The following is a 26,369-nucleotide window of genomic DNA, read 5'->3' as shown; positions in this document are numbered from 1 at the left end:
AGGAATACTTAGTGTATAGAGGAAAGAGAGAGAATGAAGGAAAAAGAAGAAAACTGAAGGGAAACATGTGAAAGAATAAAGCAGCAATAGATACAAAGATACTATCAACAGCACTTTAATACGAATAGAGCAAGGTAGAACTATGGTACACTTTGAGGCTGGAGATCAAGGACAGAGAGGTGGAAATCAAATAAATATTAAGAAAAGCACCTTTATATCTCTCAGTACAAAAGGAAGAATAACTATACATATTCAGTTAGTAAACGTCTTTGGGGAAATACAAGGTAACAATGGATACATACAGATGTAGCATTAATACTGGAGCCGTGGTGAATTTTTCTCCAACTTTGTCCCACCAGGACTGTCCCAAAGCATTTTGTTGCATAAGGTGGAGAGGCCAATCCCAATCTCACTGGCCAAGGTGCACAGTGCACATGACTGGTCAAGTTTTGACCTATGAGGCAGAAACATCCCTGAAATCCCACTCCCCCTGCCACCAAAAAATAAATAATTGCTGATAAACAAAATTTGCTGTTCTTTTGTGTCACCTACAGTCAGCAGCCTGAGGTGATTGCTCCCGTCTGTTGAACTGCAGGGCTGGCCCTACTTACCTCCTTCACAGTGTAAAGGACAGGCAAACCAGTGAATCAAACAGACTATGTCCACAGGTAGGGTTGCCATATCCTGCCTGTGGGCGGGACTTTCCCGGTTTGGGGCGGGTCCACACGGTCCCGCCCTGGGTTGCCCCCGCCCCTGGGATTTCCCCCGCCCCCAGGCTTTGTCACAAAGTCTGCAACAGCGGGGGCAGGGGAAAGAGAGAGGCCTGTGTAGGCCTCTCTCCTTTGGCGGGGGGGCTTCCCTCCCTTCTTTGGCTCCGCTGGAGCCAAGGGAGGGAAAGAAGCCTCGCCGGCCGAGGCCAAACTTCTTTCCCCACCTGAGCTCCGCTGGCAAAAACGGAGCCCAGGCAGGAAAAGAAAGCCTCCCTGAGGGGAGGATTCCTTCTCCACCTGGGCTCCGTCTTTGCTGAGAACGGACCCAAGCAGAGAAGGAATCCTCCCCTCAGCGAGGATTCTTTCCCCACCTGGACTCCGCCGGCAGTGACGGAGCCCAGGCGGGGAAAGAAAGCCTCTCTGGGGGAAGGATTCCTTCCCCGCCTGGCCCCCTCCGCCGGTGGACAGGCAGGGCCAAGGAGCCTCACTTCAGCAAAGCTCCTTGGCCCTGCTGGGCCCCCTCCCCTTCTGACAGTCAGCGAGGCTGCTTCACCCTGCCTGGCCCCCTCCCCTCCTGACAGGGCCAAGGAGCCTTGCTTCAGCGAGGCTGCTTCACCCTGCCTGTTCCCCTCCGCATTTATATTGACAATTTTTTAAAAAATCACCCATTTTTTTCGCGTGTCCTCCATTAAAAAAGTGTCCTAAATTTTAAAATGTTGTCCTACATTTGTCCTGGTTTGGAGGTCCTGACTTATGGCAACCCTATCCACAGGTGATCCTGCTTTAACTGCCACGGTTCCATCCTATGGCATCCTTCCTGCATTTTCTAGTTTGGTGAAATATTTGGCATGCAAGCATGTCTCAGTTAATAAAGTGTTTCATATAGGAGATTACCACACTAGTCCCTCTATTCTAATAAAAGTGCTATTCCACTTTTATTACTCTGGCTGTCTCCTGTTGCATTCTGGGATTTGCAATTTAGGGAGGGGCATTTAGAATTCTCAGCCAGAGAGCTGAACTACAAACCCCAGAATGCAATAGGAGGCAATCAGAGCAGTAACAGTGGAATAGCAGCACTATAACAGTGTAGTGCTGTCATCTAAGAAAAATATATATTCAGGGGTAGCTGCCTGTGTTGGCCGTGCAACAAAACAATAGGCAGGTAGTACAAGTTAAACTCCCATTAGCAGCAGAAACAATTTCATTTAAGTTTATCCAGATGTAACAGTATAGAGACACCTTGAGAAACTCAATCTGCTCTGCCTTAGGCCTGGTATAGACAGACATGTTGCGGTGATATTAGGGCTCAATAGGGCTGGGCATCCAGATGCACCTAGCCCTAGTGACATCACAGTTGTGTGCGCCTGTCCACACAGCGGGCGCCACAGCTGCACAGCTGTGGCGCCGCACACAGGCACCTCTCGGCAGAAGCAACATCATAGGGTTGCATCGCAGCCCTTATGACACCACAAAAAAGGAGCCACGCAGAGCCTAAGAAAGGAGCAGACAGCTTCACACAGGACATGGACAACTGTATCTCATAAGTTACTTTTCTGTATCTAATAGAGCTGAACATGTATTATCTCTTTTATTGTTCTTTGGCCTAGTCCTTCCACGGCCAATACGACGTATAGCCTCTGTCTGCACTAAAATCCTTCAATATCATCTTAACTGAGATCTGAGGCAGAATATACACCTGTGACTGACACTGCCACCATTCTTCCCATCTGGTTTTTAATATCTGTGCCTGACAAAGAAGCCAGTGAAGCTTCAAAAGCCTGCATAATGTATTTTATGTTTTGGAGTTGGGTCAATAAAGGTGTCACTGCTTGTATATTCTTAATTTTGTTGCAATTTGGTAAAGAAGTTCCTTTTTACAAAGTCTTTTTTATTTCTGCTCAGCCACCCCTTTCCCACCTTGTCCTCTGTCTAGCTGGAAGTTGTTTTTATTTTTTAGCAACATCAGCATTAAGAGGAGGGAAGGAGGGTTGGAGAAACACAGGCTTGAAAGCTTGAGCTGGGAAAAGTGCAGGATTCTGTTCTAGCTGATCCTAATGTAGCTGTGTGGGCCTGCTTACAATACGTAAGGTAAATAGCTGCTGCCTTTGGAATACTTACTGAGCATGTAGGAACAGCTAAACAAAGAAAAGGGGATAGCAACCATGCTTCGGCAGCTAAGCCCAGCATGTTAAAACATATACAGCTTTCATTAGAAACATAATAGTTTTTTCCATAAGAAATCCTAAGAAAAAATAATGAAAGAAAATGCCATCTCTGGATATATTTCGAAAATAGCCTTCAGGTGACCTCTAGAAGATTCAGAATGTTTTTTATGCAAGGCTTATCTGACAGTGTTGTTCCGTTTCACGTATATGTATATATACTGCTAGTTCTAATTTAAAAGTCTGCTGAAACATGTTGAACAGTCCATCTTTCCATGTTATTTCTGTCTCTGGTACCAAATTTTCTGTTAAAGAGGTAATGTCAGGGAGCACACCAACTTTAGCAACTGAATTATACCTGTAGTCTGCTAGAGAGCTCTAGTCCATACCCCTGAAATAGAGAATACCAAGTACCTCACCATACTACAAGTCCCAGGATTCCATAGGACGAAACCAAGACCACTGGACGAAACTGGTTCGTCTATATACTACAGAAATACTTACTAAGTCATCCACCTTGCACAGCCAACTCCACTCACTATACTTCAGCCAGGGTATACATCTTTCCAAGGAAAAATGTATCAGAACACTGTATACACACATGTTCTTTAAGTGTCCAGTTAGCACAGGCAACGAACCGACGACTTCTTCTGCAAACTTGCAAAACTATTTCTCTATCTCCCTCTTCAAGGTTGATCAGGAGAAAAAAACGATGAGTGCACTTGAAGAGAGGTTCCATTTCTTAAATAATATTACCTTTTTATGCACTCAATGGCATACAATCAGCAATTGTTTGTGAACTGAATAAAGAAGGAACATTGTGCTTTTCAACTACAGCATGGCTTTTAACAAAGTCTCTTCCAACTCCATGATTCTATGAAAGTCAGTAGGCTTTACAGAAACTTTGCAATAGTAGGCAACTTAAGCTGCATCATAAGAGAAAATAATCTATAATATTTAAGGAGAAAGGCAAATACTATAGCACCAGAAGGCAATACAACTAGCACCAGTAATTGGGCTGAGTCTTGTTTACTTCACAGAAACCCATAGTCAGAAGACTACAAAGAACACTCCCTAATACATCTCTCATATGAAAATGAATGATTTCTGTAGATGATGTGTTACTACCCACTCAAAAATACTTCAGTATTTGTCCCATATAAATGGTCACATGGGGCATTCTAATGTACAATTTATGGCATAATCTCCCTTCCCCCAACCATTGTATATTCTGTGAAACAATAAGGCTCGTGCTAACAATCTATACAAACACACATTCATTTTCACTAGTGCATTTTCTATTTTTGTACAAGTTCTCTCTTCACCCCCAGTTCTCAATTTATTTTGGCTTTGTACTCACAGATTACACCAGATGCTAGAGTCAGCATCTTTTAACAAATGTTATTCATATTTTAAATTTGTGGCAATCATATAAGGACCACAGAGAAAATAGAAGAGGTGGGATGAAATGGAGAAAGCCTAACATGGTCCACAGTTTCCCCACTTTTTCACCCAAGCAAAGGTATTTCTTATTTTTTCAACAGTGCCTGCATCACGACGGTTAACTGCATTGGAAGGACTGCCTTAATGGGACTTACTACCAGGTAAGCACATTATAGACTGCAACTGTCAGCATCTGGCAGCCTCTGATTTTCAGCAAAATGAGAGGCAGGCATCAACCAGTAAGATGCACATCAGCAGATTTACACTGGAAGATCTATTTTGCAGGGCTGTTCTCTTTGCATTCTTTCCTCCCCACCAAGAAACCCGTATCAAACAGAATCTTCAGCAATCAACAATGTGCTTTAATAAACTGCAACAAAAAATGCCAATCAGATCAGCAGCATTATAAACCAGTTTTTAGTGTTTATGTTACAAGGAATGAGAATTTATTGCCCAGCATATTGGGTACTTCTTGTTCATTTAAGAATCACAAAGTACAGAGGGCCCTTGGTACCCACTGAGGTTTGGTTCCAGGTCCCCCAGTGGATACCAAAATCCATGGATGCTCAAGTCCTATTAAATACAATGGCATAGTAGAATTGTGTCCCTTATATAAAATGGCAAAGCTTATATAAAACATCAAGGTTTGCTTTTTGAAATTTATATTTTTTAGAATATTTTCAATCTGTGGATGCTTGAATCCATGGATAAAAAAATAGGTGAATATGGAGGGATGACTGTAAACTTCGTGCAGTCCGGAGAACTGGATACTAAAACTGTTCTTGGACTAAATCATACCAGGCTGTGGGATGGGAAGCAGGGGTTGAATGTCTGAAAGTTCTTCATTAAAGAAAGATACATTAAAAAAAAATCGGCACATAGGAAACAAGTATGGCAGGAAAAAGAAGTTCCAGCCTGGTCTTCTTGGTTATGTGTGATATATTTGGTTCATGTAAACATAGGTTCCTTCACCTGCATCTTGAAATGGCAGGTCAAGCCCTGCACTAGTTCATGTTGAACACAAGCAAGTATTTAAAAATACAACCAGATAGAGCTCAACTCCTGGACATGCTTGTTGTTGTTGTTATGTACCTTCAAGTCATCTATGACTTATGGCAAACCTATCATGGGTTTTTCTTGGCAAGATTTATTCAGAGGACATTTGCCATTGCTTTCCTTCTCAGGCTGAAAGCATGACTTGCCTAGGGTCATCCAGTGTGTTTCCAGGCTGAGTGGGAATTTGAACATTACTTTCCCCGAGTCCTGGTCAATACTCATACCACTAAACCAGGCTGGCTCTCCATGGACATTCTTGCTTTCTACAAAAAGGTACTTTTTGAAGAGGAGGAGTATAGCGTCATCCCCTTCCCTGTATTTTGAAAGTGGCACTTTCCATGAAGAACGCTGTGGCTTTCCTGAATGTTCTAGTTGGCTGGGAGAATTTTATTCCCAAAGACTAAATGTCTGTGTGTGCTTCCTCAAGTCATTCCATTTGTGAACATGAACAGTCAAGCTTCACTCAAGGGAAGGATCAGACAGCTGAAATCTCTTCACCTTGAGCTGAACCCTTAGCTGACATGCTACCTGAGATATTGTCAGAATCTAGCAACTCAACAATGCTATAGGGAGAACAGTCTTCCAAGCCTATCTTGCTGCATAGCCAGCCACAGAATCCTTTTTCCATATCCCTCACAGCATGCCACCAATCCCCAAAGGCCCAAGAGATCTGGGTCAGTGCTGTGTAGAGGCCCAAGGAGAGGGAAACCACCATGATGATGATAGGGTAGAAGATAATTAGAAATGGACAGAAGGTTATCTTGTGCCAAAAGGTTCTCTCTTCATTATACACTAGGAAGACATTGTACCAAGTGATAGTCCCATAGTAAAAAGAAACCACAAAGGACATGATAAAGATGACAGGGAGACAAGCAAAGCTCCAGAGGAGGACATGAGGGCCCTTATCCAGCCCAATCTGACAAGCTTTTTTTCCTTCAGGCATTTCTGGTTTTGGAGGCTCTTTTGATCTAGCCAGCTCCTGCAGCTCTTTGTCAGTGAGAGTAACATGGATATCTACCATCTGGCCTTTCTTCTTTCCTCTTGTGATGGTCCCAGTTAAAGTGACATACCTGCTGTCTAAAGGCATAGCCCAAGAACCTAGGAATACAAAGAAAAGTTATTAAAGGCAAAAAGCAATCTAGATTTTTAATTTGTGCACAATGAGGTTGATGTTGCTGTTGTGTGCTTTCAAGTCATTTCCGACTTATCTCCAAGATACCTCATTATGTATATGCAAATATTAAAAAATCCAAAACACTTCTGAGTATTTCAAATAAATGGGACTCAACTTGTAAACCTATTTATAATTATTTGAAATACACTTAATTATAATTACTTAAAACACATTGAACCTTATCAACTAATAATATATATGCAATAATAATAATAATAATAATAATAATAGTAATAATAATAATAGGAGGTACAGATATAGGATAAATTTTAACTTGGGACATTTTCATAATTCGTATAACTGGTACTGACTCATTTTAGACTCATATGCAAGTCCCAACACAAAGCAATATACTCAGTTGGTCAGAGGGTAATGTTGGAAGGCTATGAATTTTAAGCATCACACAGGCCACCTGCAGCTTCAGTGAGATGAACAGCCTGATCCAATACAATTTTCCTCAGTTACTCGAGTAACACACAAAATGCTGATGATAACAGAAGCATCAGGAATTTTTGGAAATTACTGAAGACAGAAAACAAATTATATGTTTCTCCTTCAACCTTTGGCTCCCAAACCAGGGAGAATTTTTCAGTAATTGCATCAGCTGAACTATTGATAACCCAGCCCTGTCATCATGACATGACCACAACTTCATTCCATTCTAACTGATTTTACTTATGAAAAAGAGCTAAACTGGAGAAACCTTGTGTCTGGTCCATTTCATGAACCTAAGCCTTACAACTCATATGCAGAATGGCAATTCCCAATAATATATGAATACAAGTATTTATTTATTTATTTAATTTGATCTTGCCTTTCTCCTAAAATGGGATTCAAAATAGCTTACAATATGAGTTAACACAAAATAGCTAAAATAATCTGTGGTATAAAATTAAAAAAAAAACATTAAATTATTGTCCCAATAAAAATAATACTTTAAAGATATTACCTTAAAACAATTAAAAACACATAAAATACATACTAACATATTTAAAAACTCATTGCATATCCTTTTATCCCAGCCAGCTAAAGGCTGAAGCCTTGTTTAAATAGAAATATCCTTGCCTGCCACCAAAAACAGAATATTAAGAGTGATAGCATCAAAGATATTTCACAAAGAGAGCAATGACTCCTCAATATATATATTTAATACACATACATACACAAAATATAATAATATAATGTAATATATTGGCTGCAATCCACTTGGGCAATTATTACTATGTGTCCTAGAGCTACACATTTGTGACTTTTTTGAATTTACAATCCCTATGTAGTTCAGGGGATATCTTGGGACCATGAAAATCCCAATCCCCATTTACCAGGAAGCAGCCACTGTGACTGATAGTAGTCTGTTTTCCTGTTGTTTGGGCTGTTTCCACCCTCTTTTTCACAAGTGATTTCTGGTATGAGGGAGAATTGTTACAGGGACCCCACTTTTGCCTGTCACAATGTAGATCACTCAAGGGAGGAGATGTGGGAATGTCAGTCAGCTGTTTCCCAAGGATAGAATCATAGAATCGTAGAGTTGGAAGGGACCACTAGGGCCATCCAGTCCAACCACCTGCCATGCAGGATATCCAAATCAAAGCATCCCCAACAGATGGCCATCCAGCCTCTGCTTAAAGACCTCCAAAGAAGGAGACTCCACTACACTCTGAGGGAGTTTGTTCCTCTGTCAAACAGCCCTTACTGTCAGGAAGTTCCTCCTAATGTTGAGGTGGAATCTCTTTTCCTGCAGCTTGGATCCATTGTTCCTGGTCCTGTTCTCTGGAGCAGCAGAAAACAAGCTTGTTCCCTCCTCAATGTGACACCCTTACAAATATTTAAACAGGGCTATCATATCACCTCTTAAACTTCTTTTCTCCAGGCTAAACATTCCCAGCTCCCTAAGTCGTTCCTTATAGGGCATGGTTTCCAGACCCTTCACCATTTTAGTTGCCCTCCTTTGGACACGCTCCAGTTTCTCAATGTCCTTTTTGAATTGTGGTGCCCAGGACTGGACACAATATTACAGGTGGGGCCTGACCAAAGCAGAGTACAGTGGCACTATTACTTCTCTTGATCTAGACACTATACTTTTATTGATGCAGCCTAAAATTGCATTGGTGATAGGGGAATTGACCCCTGTTAATTGCAACAGCTGCTGTCCAGTAAGTGAGAATGGTGGGGTCAAACTGGGAGTCTAGCAAAGAAAAATAAATGGATTGTTGTGTACAGTGAAAGTGTCAATTCAATATGATAGGGAAAATAAAATAGTGCTAGAAACTGCTAGCAAAGGCCCTGAAAATCAAAATGAAAGTATGCATTTATATGCAATCAGTGCTAGTGCAACTACGAAGAGTTACATATGTCAGGCAACAAAACTAGAGAAATATTGGGCACATAAAACAGATGTTTCAAAAAAAACCCCAGAAACCTTAAATCATCATTTGACAACCATGGTCTAATGTGAAAGAAAAAAACACACATTAACCTCTTCCCTAACCCACTTTTAGGAGGAAATGAAGCAAGCATTATTAACAGCAAACCATTTTTATTGCAAGTTACTTACCATCTCCTATGGCATGTCCCAAGAATTTGGAGCCTTCCTCAGAACTTCTCTCACCCCCTTCCTCATCTGCCTGTTCTTCCTCCACCTTGTTTTCATTCCCCGACCTATAAACTATGATAGATTCTGGGCGGGGCTCTTTCTTTCTCTTCTTTCTCCTCTCAGTGGTGGCTTCTCCATCAAAGGTCACTGCAGTGGCCACTGCCCTGCGTAAGGAGTTGCAGTGAGGGCTTTGCGTCCCAGCCCTGCTTTCCTTCAACGCAGGCTCTTCCAGCCCACTGTTGGTCTGGAGGCTCTCACTGGGCATCTTGGTGGTACTTTGTTTTAGATCAGCTTCTTCGGTACTTCAGAGCCATTAAAGTGATTTGCCAGTAGATGCACTCCATGTATCCAGAGTGACCATTTCATAGTATTGAACTAACACATTCCACCCTTAGCTCTGAGAGAGGGGGGGGGGGAGAGAAAGAAAGAAGGAAAAGAACACAGTATTATTTAATTTTTATCCTTTCACACACAATTCTCACAATCAAAGCAGCTTACTATACAAATTACAACAAAAATAGCTAAAATAAAAAAATAATCAAGCAACACAAATAAAGGCAACAAACTAACACAAACAAGCTAGTGAACAGGAATTTTGCAAGTATGTCTTTAAGGTTCAAATTTAACTTTCTGTTAGGCCTGAATGGGCATCTGTGTCCCTCCAGATATTTTCAGTTGCACCTCTCATTATCCTTCATGATTGGGTATGCTGGCAAGGACTGCTGGAAATTGTAAACCTAAAATATTTAGAGGGTCACAAAGGCCCATGGCTATATTAAGGCAAGAGGAAATCATTTAAAGCTCTATAGTTATACATTTCAAATTTAAAGAGAAGAGAGAGATAAAAGCTTAAATATAATTTATACTCTCTTTTATTGTTGCCTAGTAAAAAGGATATTTGACCTAGGATAAATTAATTCAAATTCAGTTACTGTAAGTTTGTCAAATCTCCTAAGGTTGTGCCTAAGACTTCTATTTATCAGGTGGCAGGAAATGAGGGTTATTTTTTATATGCTATCTACACCAGTGCTACTCAAAATGGTGGTGCCAGCTTCCAAGCCCTTGGCTGCTGGTCCCAAGAAGGACTTGTAGCCAAAAGGAATAAATATGGTACCAGTCACTGGCATACTGGGGGGAAAAACAGTAATTGCCAACCACGCACATGAAGGGAAAGCATTGACCTTCATACTACCTACACAGACATGAAACAGGGAGTACCAGGGGAGGGGGGATAACTTTCACTCATAGGCAGTACCAGGAGAAGATGAGGGACACAGCCCTCTCCCCCAAACAAATTTCCTCCCACCCCTTGACCCTTGTGGTTACTTGAAGGAAGGACACTTTCCTTACTCAAAGTGACCAAATCATCAACTGTAAGTAGGCTTGCCATATCCCGCCTGGGGGCGGGACTTTCCCGGTTTGGGGCGGGGCCACATGGTCCTGCCCCAGTTTAGCCCCTCCCCCGGGACCTCCCCCCCAGCAAGGCCCTGGAGGCAGCTCCACCCCTCCCTCCCCATGGCTGTGTGCCACCCTCCCTCCCTCCCTGCCTAGCTTAGCCTAGAGAGCAGGGCTTCAAAACATCTGCCACTCAGAGCTATTGCCAGCCCACTTGGTATATATGTCTTGCAAAAGGCCTGACCTTCCAGGTTACAGTGAGCAAAGAAAAAAAAAGGCCATCAATCGTTCCTGTTTCACTGGGAGCCTAAAAGCTTCATCTTTTAAATGTCTACCAGGTCAGTATTCTTGTAATTCTTTATCACAGGGTCATTTTTGAGGCCCTAAACACCTTTCCTTGTAATATGCAAATTTCTCCCGAAGCTGACCAATGGGAAAGAAGCAGTCAGCCCCCCTCCCCTTGGGTTGGTTTTCAATGGCTTGGAAGGAAGAGATTTTGCCTTGCTTGTAAATAGGAAGGGCTTTAGGGTAGCAAAAGGCTGAAGAAATAGTTTGACCCCCCCCTTAAACATCCATGGCTCAGTGCTATGGGATTCTGGGAATTGTAGTTTCTTGTGGCACCAGAGCTCTTTTGACAAAAGGAAGCTGAATGGTCCACAGAGGAGGTGGGGGCAGAGCCTCTTGCCAGCAGTCTTCGGTGGAAGAGAGGAGGCTGATGGTCCTGGCCACTTCCCTTGGCTCCCTCCCTCCTCCTCCTCCTCCAGCCGAGGTGAGCTTCTCATTCACTCTCCCTGGCTTTTCTCTCCCCCCCCTGCACTTTGAGACCCCTTTAACTGCCAAAGCTCAATGCTCTGGAATTCTGGGGTCTGTGTGAGGCATTTGGCCTTCTCTGTCAGAGAGCTCTGGTGCCACAATAAACTACAATTCCCAGGATTCCGTAGCACTGAGCCCTGGCAGTCCAAGCAGAGTGTTTTGGACACAGAGATCCTCCAAGTGAATCCAGTCCCTAGCTTTTATATCTCTCTCACACACTGCAGGAATAATAACCTACTTTGAGACTGCTTTAACTCAGTGCTAGGGAATCCTGGGAATGCTAGTGTTTGGGAGACATTGAGACTTCTTTGTCAGTGATGGCTCTGAGGCCACAATAGACTACAATTCCCAGGATTCCCCAGCACTGAGCCATCTCAAACTGGACCATTTCCTCAGTGTGGATGCAACTGGTGAGGCATTCTGGGCACTGCAGTTCAACTACGTTTGGAGGGTTATGGGACTCCCTGTCAGAGATAGCTCTGGGGCCACAATGTACTACAATTCCCAGCATTCCCCAGCACTAACCCAGGACAGTTAAGTCACTCTCAAACTGGATTCTTTCTTCAGTGTGGATGCAGCTTTGGTGAGGAACTCTGGGCATTTCAGTCCAGCATTGTTTTATTTCTGCAGTGCATTTTGGACCAGAGACAAGGTGACCAGGCATCCTCCTCCTTTTCCAGGACACGTCCTCTTCTGTCACATTTCAAAATGTCCTCCATTTGGATCATGGCTAAGAAGCATGGATTTATAATTACATGGGTGTTTTTAGCTTTTATTTTTGGCCATGTCCTACATATTTTTGCTTGGGTGCCCTACATTTTGGGGTGAGGGCATTGGTCACCTTGGTCAGAGAGCTTTCCAGGGGTTAACTGCCATTCTGCTGTGGTGCTGGAACAAACCATAGCATTAAGCCAAGACAGTTAAAGTGGTCTCAAACCAGATTATTTCTCCAGTGTAGATGCAGCCCAAGCCTTTTGCCTCTCTTATGCCTGAGATTTCAAAGCCCAGCCTTGGCACCACAACAAACTACAAATCCCAGGATTCCATAGGATGGAGTGATGAGAGTGAAAGCAGTGTGGCAGCAGCCTAAGTGTGCTTAATGCAGTTCTTAAGATGGTGCACCTCTTGCCTACAGAGTCTCACAAGACTTTTTTGTTTAACAACTTGTACCCATTAACTCCATTTCATGTCTCCTTTATTTAGTGGGGAGGAATACAGACAAAACAAGCCAAAATGAAGAAAAACCAAAGTCCCTTGACCAAAGGGTTTGGTTGTGGAATAAGCCTCTGAAATATGCAAGAGGCAATGTTAAAATAAAGCCATGTTCAATGCTCAAATGTGCTGTTTGGAATGGGGGGAGGGGGGTGGCCAGAAAGGGAAGTACATTTCCGTGATCTGTCTACGAATAATGTCAAAATGTCCTCCATTTTGATCATGCCTAAGAAACATGCATTTATATTAACATTTCAAAAAAAGCCTCAATTTTTTGCGTGTCCTCCATTTTTATAAAATGTGTCCTACATTTGAAAATGTTGTCCTGCATTTGTCCTACATTTGTCCCGGTTTGGAGGTCCTCACTTATGGCAACCCTAACTGTAAGTCAACACGGGTATAGTCCTAAGCATCCGCACAGAAGAAATTAACTTTATGAAAATTATTATGTTGTATTTTGGGCTGCTGCCACACAGCAGAATTAATGCAGCTTCACACCACTTTAACTGCCATAGTTCAATGCTATGAAATACTGGGGTCTGTAGTTTGTTGTAGCACCAGAGCTCTCTGATAGGGAAGGCAAAATATCTCACAAAGCTACAAGTCCCAGAATTCCACAGAGCTGAGCCACATCAGTTAAAGTGGTGTCAAACTACTTTATTTCTGCAGTGTGGATACACCCTGAGAAGATATATTTAGAATGGGCACTTTAAGAATAATAATATATATATATATTTCTCCTTTTGGAAACAAGGGGCCCTTCTGTGCATCACCCCTTTTTTCAGGCACTGTCATTTCATTCAATGTGTGTACATGTGATAAATACATTTTAGGACCCATTTATGCTGGAAGTACTACCATATAGAAAAATAAGCATGTATAGTGTTCTACAAGGTACGATTTGATTGCTACTGTTTTTCTTCCCTGTTGCCTGTAAACAGATTTGGCAGCCTGTAAATATTTTACTGTATTGCATTTATATTTTGTGATTATATTTATCCATGTCTTTCTGCCTTTCCCTGTAATCCATTTGTAATATGATCTAGAAATATTTTTAAATAGTTAAACAAAATGTAGTAAGTGAAGTGTAATATTTACACCTGTAGTGAGAATAACTACCCTATTTTCCATATATACAATAAATGCATGTTTCGTGCATTATAAAGTATCCTTCATATGTTATAGTAATGGGGGCGGGTTATAGACCGCCGCTTTGAGGCGGTCTGCCGCCGCCGCCGTTTACTCCGTACGGGAGCCTTCGCAGCCACACCGCGCGACTCCCTTACGAAGCAAAAAAGAAGCTCCAAAATGGAGCTTCTTTCTGCGGCGCCTCTGTGACATCGCGAGGCGCCAGGGGCGCATTCGCGACGTCACAGGCGCCGTGACAGTTTTTCTATATTCTGGTTAGGTGTCATCGAAAGGCCTTCCTTGGGATGTTTGGTCTAAGGCTAAGCCTTTATTGGTAGTTGGATGTTGTAGAGATCCATTAGGTGTAATATGTATTTGTGAATATTTTTCATTTGGCAATTTAAGCTTTTCTGAAGAGTCACCTCTCAATAGCAAAAAAATATATATTTAATTTTAATTGGTATAAATTGAGATACTGATTTAAGTGATGATCGTTCATTAATGAAAACATGTTAATTGCCACAGTGAAAACTGTCCCCAGTGAGATGGGGAGGAATAGCAGCATGTCCCCTGTTCAGACATGATTGTAATTTGCCAGTGTGTTTCTAATAATGTATGTTAATTAGGCGCTGTTCTGCTGCTCTGATATACTGAGACTTCAGCGTTGAATAAAACTGTCCACATTTTCCCTTTCCTTTGTACAGTAAGAATTCTTTTAAAGAAATTGTGAGGACTTCAGTGAACTCCACAGCTTCAGCATGAAGCCCTGAAAATCTTTGAAAAGCACAGCGATAGCATTCTGCATAGTAACAGTCGATTCCTTAGTTCTAAAAAATTCCCCATGTTTTTCCAATGAACCACTCCTTGGGGGTTTTGCTGCAGATGGGCTACTGTTAACAGCTGCTACTTTTTGCAGACTTTTAAACATATTTTCTGCATTCTGATTTTCTTTTCTTCCCACTCATTGCTGATAATGCCCTAATTCTCCTTACTTTGTAAGATACAGATTCATACTTGCATAAAGGAATATATATATATATATGAGAATGTGGGTATGGCTGTGTGAGGATATGCTTACTGCTAGAATAGTTGGAAAGTCTGCTACTTGAATTAGCTTCCCACATACTCTTATATCAAGAAGGTTAAACAGCTGACCACAGGAATGTACACATGAATATAAGGGTGTTTCTATACCTTAATGACACTCATCCACCAGCACATATGGAAAGACCTCAGTACAGAGTGAATCAAAAAGAATTGTACAAAAGTAAAGCTGTTCTAATTTGGTTTTGCACCATTTTTTTAAAAAAAAAAAGGTAAAGGTTTCCCCTTTGACATGATTGTCTAGTTTTGTCTGGCTGTAGGAGGCAGTACTCATCTCCGTTACAAAGCCAAAGGAGCCAGCGTTGTCAAAGATGACTCTCTGTGGTCACGCGGCCAGCATGACTAACTGGATTACCGCACTACTCTCTTATAGTGCTGCTATTCTGCTTTAACTGCTCTGGCTGGCTCCTGTTGCATTCTGGGATTTTCAGTTTAAATTGGGGTATTTAGAATTCTCAGCCAGAGAGCTCTTAGGTCTCACTGAACTACAAACCCCAGAATGCAGTAGAAGGCAGTCAGAAGAGTAAAAGTAGAATAGCCACCAGGGCTGGGGAGTAGTAGTGGTTTTGGGGTTACTTCTTGTCCTACTCCAGAGTAAGATATTTTTTCTTAATGTTACTCCTCCTACTCCTAATGTAAAAAATAAAAATGCTGTTTACACGTACAATATAATAACAGGAATAAGAACAAATATATATTTTGACTCCTTATTCCTACTCCTACTCCTGTAAAAACCTCTTACTCCTTACTCCTACTCCCCAGCTCTGATAGCAACACTATAAGAATGTAATGCCATAATGTGGTAGATGCCAAGGCATACAGAACTTGGTTACCTTCCCACCGAAGTGGTACCTATTTGTCTACTTGCACTTTTACATGCTTTTGAACTGCTAGGTTGGCAGAAGCTGGGACTAGTGACAGGAGCTCATTCCATCATGAGGCACTTGGGCCTTGAACTGCTGATCTGCTGACCTTGCCATCGTCAGAGTCTGCATCTTAAGCACTATAAAATATATATATAGATATAGTAGTGCATATGAGGGCCTGGATACTTTGAAGGCACCAGATCCTGTCTGAACTTGGCAACAAAGCAGGATCAGGCCCAGTTTGTATTTAGAAGAAAGACCAGCAAGGTATACCAAGTGTTGTAGGCTTTCTACAGAGGAGGGCAATGGCAAACCACCTCTGGATATTCACTGCCTTAAAAAAAACCTTGAATTCTTGGGGTCATCATTAGTCAACAGGAGGTTTGAAGGCACGTTATTCCTACAGTAGTGTGTCCTATCTTAGCTTTGAGTAGTCCCTTTAAGATAAAATAAAAGTCCTGGGCAAGGTAAGTGCTATTAATTTCAGTGAGTCTGCTCCAATCATGACTTACTGTATATACTCATGTATAAGTCTACAAATTTTAGTCAAAAAATTTACCCCAAAAAACCTTGAGTTGATTATCCATGGGTCATTGTAAGTACTATGCATCCATTCTTTTCTTTTTTCTTTTTTAAAGGAACCATCCCCTGGTGAAAGTTAAGAGTGTAATTTGTCCTGATAGCGCTGTTTTAAAAATTAAAAAAGAGGATTAAATGCAGTCCACAGGCCACATATTCCTCACTCCTGATTAATGATATGTGTACAAACAGAAAAGGCTGCACAGACTTGCAGGATGTCCCTTCCTTCCTTCCTCTTCCTCCATGTGACCAGGAAGAAGAAAAAAGGGAATTTAGTTTCATTTTATATAAGTATTTCTCTTATTGCCTCCCAACCCACAAGGACTCCCCAGGCAATAAACAAATAAAAACCAATTAAAATAATGTAAAGATAAAAACATTTTTAAAATGCAGTAAAATACTCTTTAAAGACTCCTAAAAGCAATCTAAAAAGCCAAGCCCTCCCTCCAGTCCATTTGCCTTGGTCCAGGCCTTGGAGGTAGAGAGGAACTGTTGGACCTCTTACCCTTTCCCGCCACCTCTCCCTTCTCCTTCTGTGTCATGTATTTTTAGATTGTAAGACCGAGGGCAGGGAATCGTCTAACTAAAAAGATTGCATGTACAGCGCTGTGTAAATTTACAGCGCTTCATAAATAAAGGATGATAATGATGATGATGATGATGATGATGATGATGATAATAATAATAATAATAATACAACACTCCAAGCAGATTCAGGTTTGTGAAGTGGAAGGCTTTCATGGCCAGCATCCATAGTTTTTTGTGGGTTTTTTGGGCTATGTGGCCATGTTCTAGAAGAGTTTATTCCTGATGTTTCACCAATATCTGTGGCTGGCATCTTCAGAGAATGTATGGTTTCTTGCCCTGGCTACTAATAAATTATTATAATAATAAATAGTATGGTTTCTTATATGTATAAATCTTTCTGCTGTGAGAATCTTCCTGTTTTGTTTTTATGAATTTGGCTTTTATTTTCCACTACACTTTACCAGCCCCAGATCGATAAAGTGAACTGATCTGGAGACAGCACTATACACATTGCATGGTACAGTGGTTTGAAAGATGGACTAGGAGTCTGCAAGAACAGGCCTTGAATACCCACACAGCCACTGTAAACTCACTGGGAGACCTTAAGTATACTCTCTCTCTCAGCCTCAGAGGAAGACCAAACCTCTTCTAAACAAATATTGCCAAGAAAACTCTAGGTCAGAGTCACTTTGAAGGCATACAACAATGACAAATACATGAAGGTGTACTTGGTGATTTTTAGTTATTTTTCCCAATTCTTGTGAGGGCTGGCATGCTGCTAGGAGCCTCAAAAACAAAGCTGGGAGGCCACATTCCCCACATTCCCAATCTGTTCTTACCCACTTACAATATACTGCAATTTGTGTTAAGAATTGTTAAATAAACTAACAGAAAGAGCAAAAGAATATGGGACAGTGCATACTTAAGTCACCACCAACTAATGTGCCCACAGGGAAGAAGCTGAGAGAGCAGAGTGAGAATACCTAAAAGGCAGGTGACGAACATTTTCATTTCTGTCAGCTGGAAAAATCAGCACTAGCAGAACATGTTATAAACCATCCAGGGCATAAAATACTGTTTGATAACACTGAAATCCTGGACCATGCCAACAATTATCAGGTCAGAATGCACAGGGAAACAACTGAAATCCAGAAACCCTTAAAGTGAACAAAGGCCCTCTCCAAACGGGCCTTTGCAGTGCCCCCGTCACATGTTAGGGGTTGGCCGAGGGCGTACCGCCCATATTGGCCTCACCCCTAGCACATGACAGGGGTGTCAAAATGGCGGTGCCCTGTACACACGGGCGCCGCCATTTTGACGTGATAGACGCTTAGTGTCCGCACATCCTGGCATCATAAGGACATCACAAATGTGCCATTGGTGCACTGCGATGTCCTTATGGCACCACAAGAAGGACCCACTTTTTGCGGATCCTTTTTGTTGTGTGAGGGAGCCGCACAGTTTGTCCGCTGCGGCTCCCTTGCACAGCAAAACAAGGCGTGGGCAGACCGCCCTTTTTGGGTGGTCCGTATCCCGCCAAAGTTTGGCTACCAGTCCTGAAGAATAGCAAAATGAGGACTCAGCAAATGCAAATGAGAAATCACCCAGCGTCAAGGGCTTTCCCAGCAGATAATGATCACCAATTAGCAGACACTGATCCTCCTTTGCATATCCTCCCACCCTGAGGCCCTGCCATCAACCAACAGAACAATACACAGATTAACATAGAATTTCCTCCCTACCAAGGGTCACACTGTGTGTGTGTGTGTGTGTGTGTGTGTGTGTGTGTGTGTGTCCAGCTCTCTTCTATGCCAACATTCTCTGAAGATGGCAGCCACAGATGCTGGCGAAATATCAGGAATAAACACTTCTAGAACATGGCCACATAGCCCGAAAAACCCACAAAAAACTATTTTCATTTCTCTACTGTAAAAAAAAAAAAGGGGGGGATGCAGGCCCAGAGAAGTTAGAGGATTTCAAGATCACTTTGAGAAAACCTTCAGTGCATTGTGCCTTACCACCATAACATTAAATGATACATATGTGTCAATAAGCTACTATACAGATCACACAACAGAACTTCAATATTACCTCCCATCACTCGAAACAATACTTTTCAGTTGAGTCAATTTGCACTTGTCTTCCTCAAACTGGTGACTTCCAGATGTATTGGATTACAATTTCCATAACCTCTGCCAAGGTTACAGCTCCTAGAATATTCTAGTCATCAGGGTGGGGAATTCTGGGAGTTATAATCCAAACATGTTTGGAAGGGGGCACCAGGTTAAAGAAAGCTAATCTGGAAACCACACCATATGAGGAATAGCTGATGGAGTTGTGTATGTATATATATGTGTGTGTGTGTGTGTATATATATAGCATGGAAAAGAGAAGACTGAGAGGTGGCATCTTGAAATATCTGCAGGGAAGGAATGTAGAAGATGGAGCAAACTTGTTTCCTGCTTTCCCAGAGATGAAGGGCTTTTCTTCACCAGCCAGAATATTCTGGGCTGCCCCTGGACTTATCTGGCCCTGAATTCTCTGTGAATCCCCCCCAACCCATTACTTGTGCTCTCCACAGAGACAATGGGCATCTGTTTTCCTACATGATCATCGTTCATCACCCAGCACCACTGCTGAGATCACAACAAGGTGCTCAGCCATGTTATTGATGCTGGGTGCCTCGTTCTCACCTCACAGCAACTTGCACCTGCAGCAGTAGCACCAGGCAGCTCACAGGGATCATGTGGGAAGGCAGACACCCATCATCACTACAGAGAGGTGAAAACCCAAGCAAAAGATAAGGTTTTAACATTCAGGTTAAGGGGAGTAAAGGCTGAATCAGGTGCGGATGTCACAAAGACATTTGGGGGTTTGAACCTGTGTTGTATAAACAGGATGCAGTGAGCCTAGTAGAAATTCAGAATAAATAATCCATGTAGACAAACTCCCAGAAACAAATCAATCGCTGTGCAAATATTATGAATAACTTCTTTATCATAGGAGGTGTTGGACAGTGGACTAGACTAACCTGGAGGGTGGAAGACTCTTCTTGTTCAGAGAAAATTTTAGTTCTGTACTAAATCGCTGGAGATTGGCTTAAACCCTTGTGGTCCCTTTCAACTTTGTTATTTGAGGAATTAGCACTGTCAAAAATGGAGAAGTTTGGAATTAAATACAGGTCAAAATAAACAGCCAAAAGAATGGAGATGCATGTTTAAGCAGCCCCTCAATAAGACTATATTCCAAAGGTTCTGAGAATAGTAAAAGATATTTTTTTTTAAAAAAAAAATCCTAACAGGAAGTCAACAACATCCCAATTACTCTTGATGGAATGCTTCTGAGATATAAAAGCATCTTTGCATCATTTATATCCGAGCTGGCTCACCAGCAGAACTAGCACTCTGAATGATGAAGACCTAGTTTTCCTAGTTCAGATTAGTGCTTTTCCAGGGATTAAAGAACTGTATTTATATAGTCCATTTGAGATATGTAGGGCATCCTAGGGAAACAAAGGGATCTTTATATGGCTTTGTCATAGCAACATGACAGGCAAGGAATCAACAAATCCTAAAGGAATATGGTGTTTGAAAAGAAACAAGCAGAGTAGACAGAATGATGATTGCTGAATGCAAGAAATGTGAGAATAATCAACTCAGGAAAGAGGCCTGGTGAGTTAGGCACCATCTCTGCTCCTTCCTATGTGCAGTGACACATCTAACACATTTTACACCATGCAGCACTTATTTCTGCACAGGCACAAACCACACCTAGTCCATAGCTAGGTTTTAGTAATATAGTGAGTATACCCCATTAACCTTCCCCAATTTGAAATAAACTAAGGCTTCTGTGACCTTTTTCATTCAGTGTGTAATAGGTTGTAAACCCTGTCAACTGTAAAACCTATTTTTGTCCCAGAAGGAAGATGATCATAATCAACACTACCCATATGAATTTTCCAATTATTTTGTTGTTCTATCCGGGTTCTAGTTTTAGACTGTACACATCTATCAGAAACACACCCATATTGAAAGGTCATAAAGAATGAGAATCAGTACTTAAAGAGAGATAGACTAAAGCCTTTGAAGGCAAGAGTTGATACCATACAAATAAGGAAGCATAAGTGAAAGAAAGGGATGTTTTCTTCTGTGGTACTCTTCCATTGGAGTAACCCTCCTACTGATTCTGAATAGATATGTATAGGACTTATGCTGTCAGGAAGCATATTATGTTAGATGATTTATGGATGATTCAGACTGGTGGTTAACTCAACTGGGTTCCATTAGGGTGATGCTTTTGGGAATTAGATCGAAGGCTGCAGTCTACAAATCAGTTTGGATGGCAAACTGTGTATTTAAATCTGCTCCATTTCACTGATTCCAGTAGGACCAGCAGCACTTTGTAAAGCTTGTTTATTCAAAAAGATACTTCCATTGCACCCAGCAAGACTTATGTCTATCCCAATATACTTAAAACTGAGAGAGTATTGATGTAGTGGTTTAAGCATGGGACTGTGACTCTGGAGAAGAGGGTTTGAATCCCCACAAAACCATGGAAACATACTGGGTGATCTTTGGCAAATTATACTCTCAGCTTCAGAGAAAGCAAAGTAAAATACCCTCTGAACAAATCGTTCCAAGAACCCGCCCCCCCCCTGCCAATAGGTTTGCCTTAGGCTTGCCATAAGTTGGAAATGACTTGAAGGCACACAACAATAGTTAAAACTGCAATGTTAAGGGATATTCATACTTCCCCTGGTACAGGAGTTACAGGTGACTTACTGCTACCCTTAAAACACTTGTGATGACATATTAAAATCTTGTGCAAACTTTTAGAAGGAATATATACACATGCATGTGTACAGGTGTGCACATGCACACATACAGAAAGAATCTCATTTTATTTTTCGAGTTACTCGGTGTTCCAAAGAAATTGAAGCTATGAAAAGGGAACACTGCAAAAAGAGCAAGAATATGGCCACAAAATTTTTGTCCCACTGCTCCAAAACCACAATTTGAATTCGTAGGTTGAGACTGATTTGTACACTACCAACCCAAACAGGTGATGGCATTTGAGAATACAATTCTGATGAAATACAACTTCTTAAAATTCTTGTTTGTAAAAAGGGTGATTATTTGAGCACAGTGTGGTATTATTTTTCTGCATCATGTAAGAACCCTATTTCAAATCTAGGAAACATTAGACTCCAAACAGAACTAGAATAATAAGAGATGGAATGGATGACAAGGGCCATTTAATCCAATCATCTGCCATGCAGGAATTCACAGCTAGAGCACTCTTGAGAGATGGCCATCCAACTTCTACTTAAAGATCTTCCAAGAAGGACAGTTCACTACCTTCTAATGCAGTCTATTCAACTATCAAAGCACTCTTGCCATCAGTTTTTCTTAATGTTTAGGTCAAATCTCTTTTTCCCCATTTGAATCCACTGCTCCACGCTCTAGCCTTTGAAGTAACAGTAAATAAGCTTGTTCCATCTCCCACATCACATCCTTTAAGATATTTTTAAAAGGCTAGCACAGCACCACTCAGTCTTCTTTTCCTCAAGCTAAACATACCTAGCACCTTAAGCCATTTATCACAGAGCCTAGTTTCCAGGCCATTTGTCATCTTGCTCATCTTCCTCAGGACCTCAGATTCTAGTCTGGCAGTATCCTTCTTGGACCTGTGGTGCACAAAATTTTATACAGTATTCCAGGTGGGATCTGACCAAAGCAGCATAAAATGGCACCGGACTAATCTGGACACAGCACTCCATATTGATGCAGCCCAGAATTGCATTGGTTGTTTTTTTTACACTGCTGCATTATACTTTTCACTCATGTTTAACCTGCAGTCTACTAAGAGCCCTAGCTACTTCTTACATTTGCTAAGTATTATCAAACGATGTGTCATCCATTCTATATTTGCTCCTTTCCTGCCTAAATGTAGTACTTTATGTTTATTCCTGTTGAAATTAATGTTGTTAGTTTAGGGCTCCAATCTGTCAAGTTTGAATTGCGATTTTAGTTACCTCACTTAACTTGGAGTCATCTGTAAATTTATGATAAGCATGCTCTCTCTTCCACCATCCAAGTCATTTATAAAGATGATGAACAATACTGGGCCCTGGATAGGACCCTGACACACCCCACTTGTTACTCTTCTCCAGGAAGAAGAGGCCAGGATAAAGGAATTTATCCACAGAAGTAGTGTGTGTAGTCTGTTACCCTAACACCATTGCCAACTGAAGTGGCTAATAGGGCTATAGAGTCAGCATGACACTGATCAAAGTCCTGCAGTGTATCCTAGGGCCCTAGCATGTGTTGTTGCTGTTGTGTGCCTTCAAGTAGTTTCCCACTTATGGCAGCTGTAAGGCTACCTACCCTATGATGGGGTTTTCTTGGTAAATTTCTTCAGACAGGGTTTGCCATTGCCATGCTCTGAGGCTGAATGAGACTTGCCCAAGGTCACTGAGTGAGTTTACATGGCCGAGCCAGTATTTGAACACTGGTCCAATGCTTAAACCACTACACCACACTGGCGTGTATCAAACTCAGTGGCTGTATGTCATGAGGGACACTCACACAACCAACTATTTTTACTGCTGCAGCCATCTTCTCCTATTTGGTATTTTAATAGCAATTTCCTGAATTTATGAATTAGAGTTAGATGCCACTTTTCTTTCAGGTTTGGAAGGCAACATGGCTTGCAACATAAGCTAATGATGCTGTTAAACCATGGCTTAAAACCATTTTAAAACATCGCAACACATGAGCAGTAAAATATTTAAAGAATTAACATCCTCTCCCATTGATTCACCAGTAAGTCACATTATATTCAACAAAACGTACACTCAGGTAAGTGGAATTACTGTACTACTAAGATGTGAGTCCCATAGAGTTCAATGGAGGGGCTTATCCACAGCTAGACATGTACAAGACTATGACCTCACAGGCTGGTCCTAAAATGAGGTAGCGATACAGTATTAGCAAACAAAGGTTGATGGGCACAGAATAGATACAAAATAGATGCATCTGCATGTGCCGTGTGACTGGTTTTACACTTTCCTAAACTGCCCACAGATTTTGTGGGAAATGCTGTCCCGTCATCAGTGTTGAGGCAAGATTCAGTTGCCACTCTGGCTTGCTCTTGAACATTTATTTATTTATTTAGAGTATTTATACCCCACTCTTCAGCACCATGAACATGAAATAGGGAAGGTGCTATCTTGCCTTTTGCTTCAGACAGCATTATGCTTTGGGTCTGCCTTCACCCCCCCTTCCCCCCATTAGAAGTTTCTTTTCCATGAAAATGACTTCCTCTCCACCCTTGATGCTCAAAGAGCAGGACTAAACACACAGGGCAATTTCAAGCCCAGAAAAGCATTAAAGTCTGTTGCTAGTTTCCTCTTACAAAATGATCTCACCTAACTGCAGAGTGAGTAAATTCCATTTACTTAATTGACCACAATTGCCTTAAAGAGGAGCCTCACAGCTCAAACGTCACCTGCAGTCACATCCCAATCCTCCAGCCCCATTACAACGCAAAGGAGATTTGCAGAATCATAGCCTGGAAGGGACTGCTAGCACCATCTACAAGGAACACACATCTAAAGCACTCCTGAGACATGCTTATCCACCTTCTGTTTAAGGATGAAGATGAATTTTGTTATTAATATTGTAGACCGCCTCAATCATTTTGGAGAGGTGGGATAATAATAATAATAATAATCTTCACTTCCATGTTGAGATACACATGAGAATAAGAAATTTACCTATATGCCCAAAACATCCCATATGCATCTATGTCATCCTAAAGATTCAATCTGTGTATTGCTGGGGTACCAGTGACCGCTTCTTTCTTTAGGATACCTATGTTGAGAACAGTGTTGGTTTTTAAAAAATGATTTCCTAGTGAAGGGGTAGAGAGCTCTTGTTGCCTAAAACTAGCCCTGCTGGGGCGCCTTTGGAAAGCACAACCCCCTTTACAAAGGCAGAGGGGTGAGAGGAGAGAGATGCACTTGGTTTCTCTCTGTTTCCATATTGTCCTTGTGTGCCTTCAAGTTGTTTCCATGACCCTGAGGCAAACCTATCATGGGGTTTCCTTGGCAAGACTGGTTCAGAGGGGGTTTGCCCTTGCCATCCTCTGAGGCTGAGAGAGTGTGACTGCCCAGGGTCTCCAGTGGGTTTCCATGACTGAGTGGGCATTCAAACCCTGTTCCCCAGAGTTGTAGCCCAATGCTCAAGCCACTTGTGATGTACAAGACAGGGAGCGAAGGAAGACAGGCAGACTCTCTGGAGACCAGGCTCTGATGATTGATTCCCTGTGGAAACCTACTTGGCCGAGTCACACACTCTCAGCCTCAGAGGAGGGCACTTTGCAAAGCATGGTTATTCCAAAGGATGCTTCCACTGCACCCGCCAAGACTTGTGTCCATCCCTGGCTATGTAAAACTGAGAGAGCCAGCACAAGGTAGTGGTTTGAGAAGCATGGGGCCATGACTCTGGAGAACAAGATCTGAATCCCCATGTAAACCCCATTGTTGGGCAAGTCACACTCTCTCAGCCTCAGAGGAGGGCACTCTGTAAAGCACGTTTATTCCAAAAAATACTTCCCTTGCTGCACCTGGCAAGACACACTCTCTCAGCCTCAGAGGGAAAAGACATGGCAAACCCCCCCTCTGAGGAAGAACCTTGCCCAGAAGAAAAACCCATAGGATAGGGTTGGGTGGAAACCACTATGACTCTGGAGCTTTGTGAATCCTGGCTCAGCCACGCAAACCCACTGGGTGACCTTGGGCAAGATTTCACACTCTCTCAGCCTCAAACCCATTCTGGAGAAGAATGTTGCCAAGGGGGGGGGGAAGAAACCCATGATAGGGTCGCCATGAGTCAGAAACGACTAGGAGGCACACAACAACAACAACAACAACAAGGGAGGGTGATGGAGACTCTTCTGGGTGGGGCTTACCTGCTCAGTGGGGGAAAGGAGCACACCTGAAGGAGGGCTGGCTGAGGAGAACAATGTCGTCCTGAAGGGAAAGGGAGGAATGAAAGGGAGGAAGGAAGGGGGCCTCTCCCTTCTGGCCTCAGCCTTTCCAAGGCGGAGGGGCTTCTTCACAGGGAAGGAAGACCCTCATCGCTCAACCTTGAGGTTGAGGCACTGGGACAGAGAAGCTCCTCAGGATTCAGGGAAGGAAGGAAGGAGGCAGCCTCAGTGGCGCTCCCTGGAAGAAGAAGAGGAGGAGGAGGAGGACTGCTGAGGCTGAGGGGAGGGTCTCTCTCGCCCACTCTCTCCTCCTCCTCCTCCCCGCTCTTTAAAGGAGGTGGGTCGGTGGGAGAGCCCTCCAGGAGGAGGAGGGGGCCTTTGTGTTTCTGGGGAGGGAAGGAGGGACGCCATTGCCCTCCCCCTCCCTCCTCTCCCCCAGATCAGGATTAATAATAGTGATGGTGATGATGATAGTTCAGGAATGGCCAGGCGTCGTCCTCCTTTTCCAGGACATTGCCTCTCTTCCCCCCAAACCAGGATGAGTAATAATAACAATAATGGTGACGATGAGGATCGATGAGGGTGGCCAGGCGTCGTCCTCCTTTCCCAGGACAA

The 26,369-nt window shown here is 42.4% G+C and overlaps 1 protein-coding gene across 4 annotated transcripts; it reads right to left on the bottom strand.

Moving 5' to 3' along the window:
- Positions 1 to 4,968: 4,968 nt before the first annotated feature.
- On the bottom strand, positions 4,969 to 26,079 carry TMEM169 (transmembrane protein 169). Of its 4 annotated transcripts, none has more exons than XM_042439796.1 (4): positions 25,737 to 26,079; positions 19,795 to 19,909; positions 9,100 to 9,535; positions 4,969 to 6,469 (listed from the first exon to the last, which is right to left on the bottom strand). In XM_042439796.1, exons 3-4 carry the CDS (start codon positions 9,401 to 9,403, stop codon positions 5,847 to 5,849), a joined length of 927 nt encoding a protein of 308 aa, XP_042295730.1. In that variant the 5' UTR covers positions 9,404 to 9,535; positions 19,795 to 19,909; positions 25,737 to 26,079; the 3' UTR covers positions 4,969 to 5,846. The 4 variants fall into 4 exon arrangements, with proteins under 4 accessions (XP_042295730.1, XP_042295737.1, XP_042295723.1 ...); XM_042439803.1 differs by lacking the exon at positions 25,737 to 26,079 and adding an exon at positions 22,343 to 22,373; XM_042439789.1 differs by lacking the exon at positions 19,795 to 19,909.
- Between the last annotated feature and the right edge of the window lie 290 nt (positions 26,080 to 26,369).

The sequence above is a fragment of the Sceloporus undulatus genome, chromosome 1 (assembly GCF_019175285.1).
Source record: "Sceloporus undulatus isolate JIND9_A2432 ecotype Alabama chromosome 1, SceUnd_v1.1, whole genome shotgun sequence".
NCBI classification, from domain to species: domain Eukaryota; kingdom Metazoa; phylum Chordata; class Lepidosauria; order Squamata; family Phrynosomatidae; genus Sceloporus; species Sceloporus undulatus.
This window is presented reverse-complemented; position numbering and strand designations above follow the sequence as displayed.

What these genes read in the sequence shown, in the direction of transcription:
- TMEM169 (XM_042439796.1), bottom strand. Translation starts at nt 9,403, where the DNA reads ATGCCCAGTGAGAGCCTCCAGACCAACAGTGGGCTGGAAGAGCCTGCG. An exon ending in GGGACATGCCATAGGAGATG is followed by an intron (nt 6,470 to 9,099) that starts GTAAGTAACTTG and finishes TTGTATTCCTAG; the next exon opens with GTTCTTGGGCTATGCCTTTA.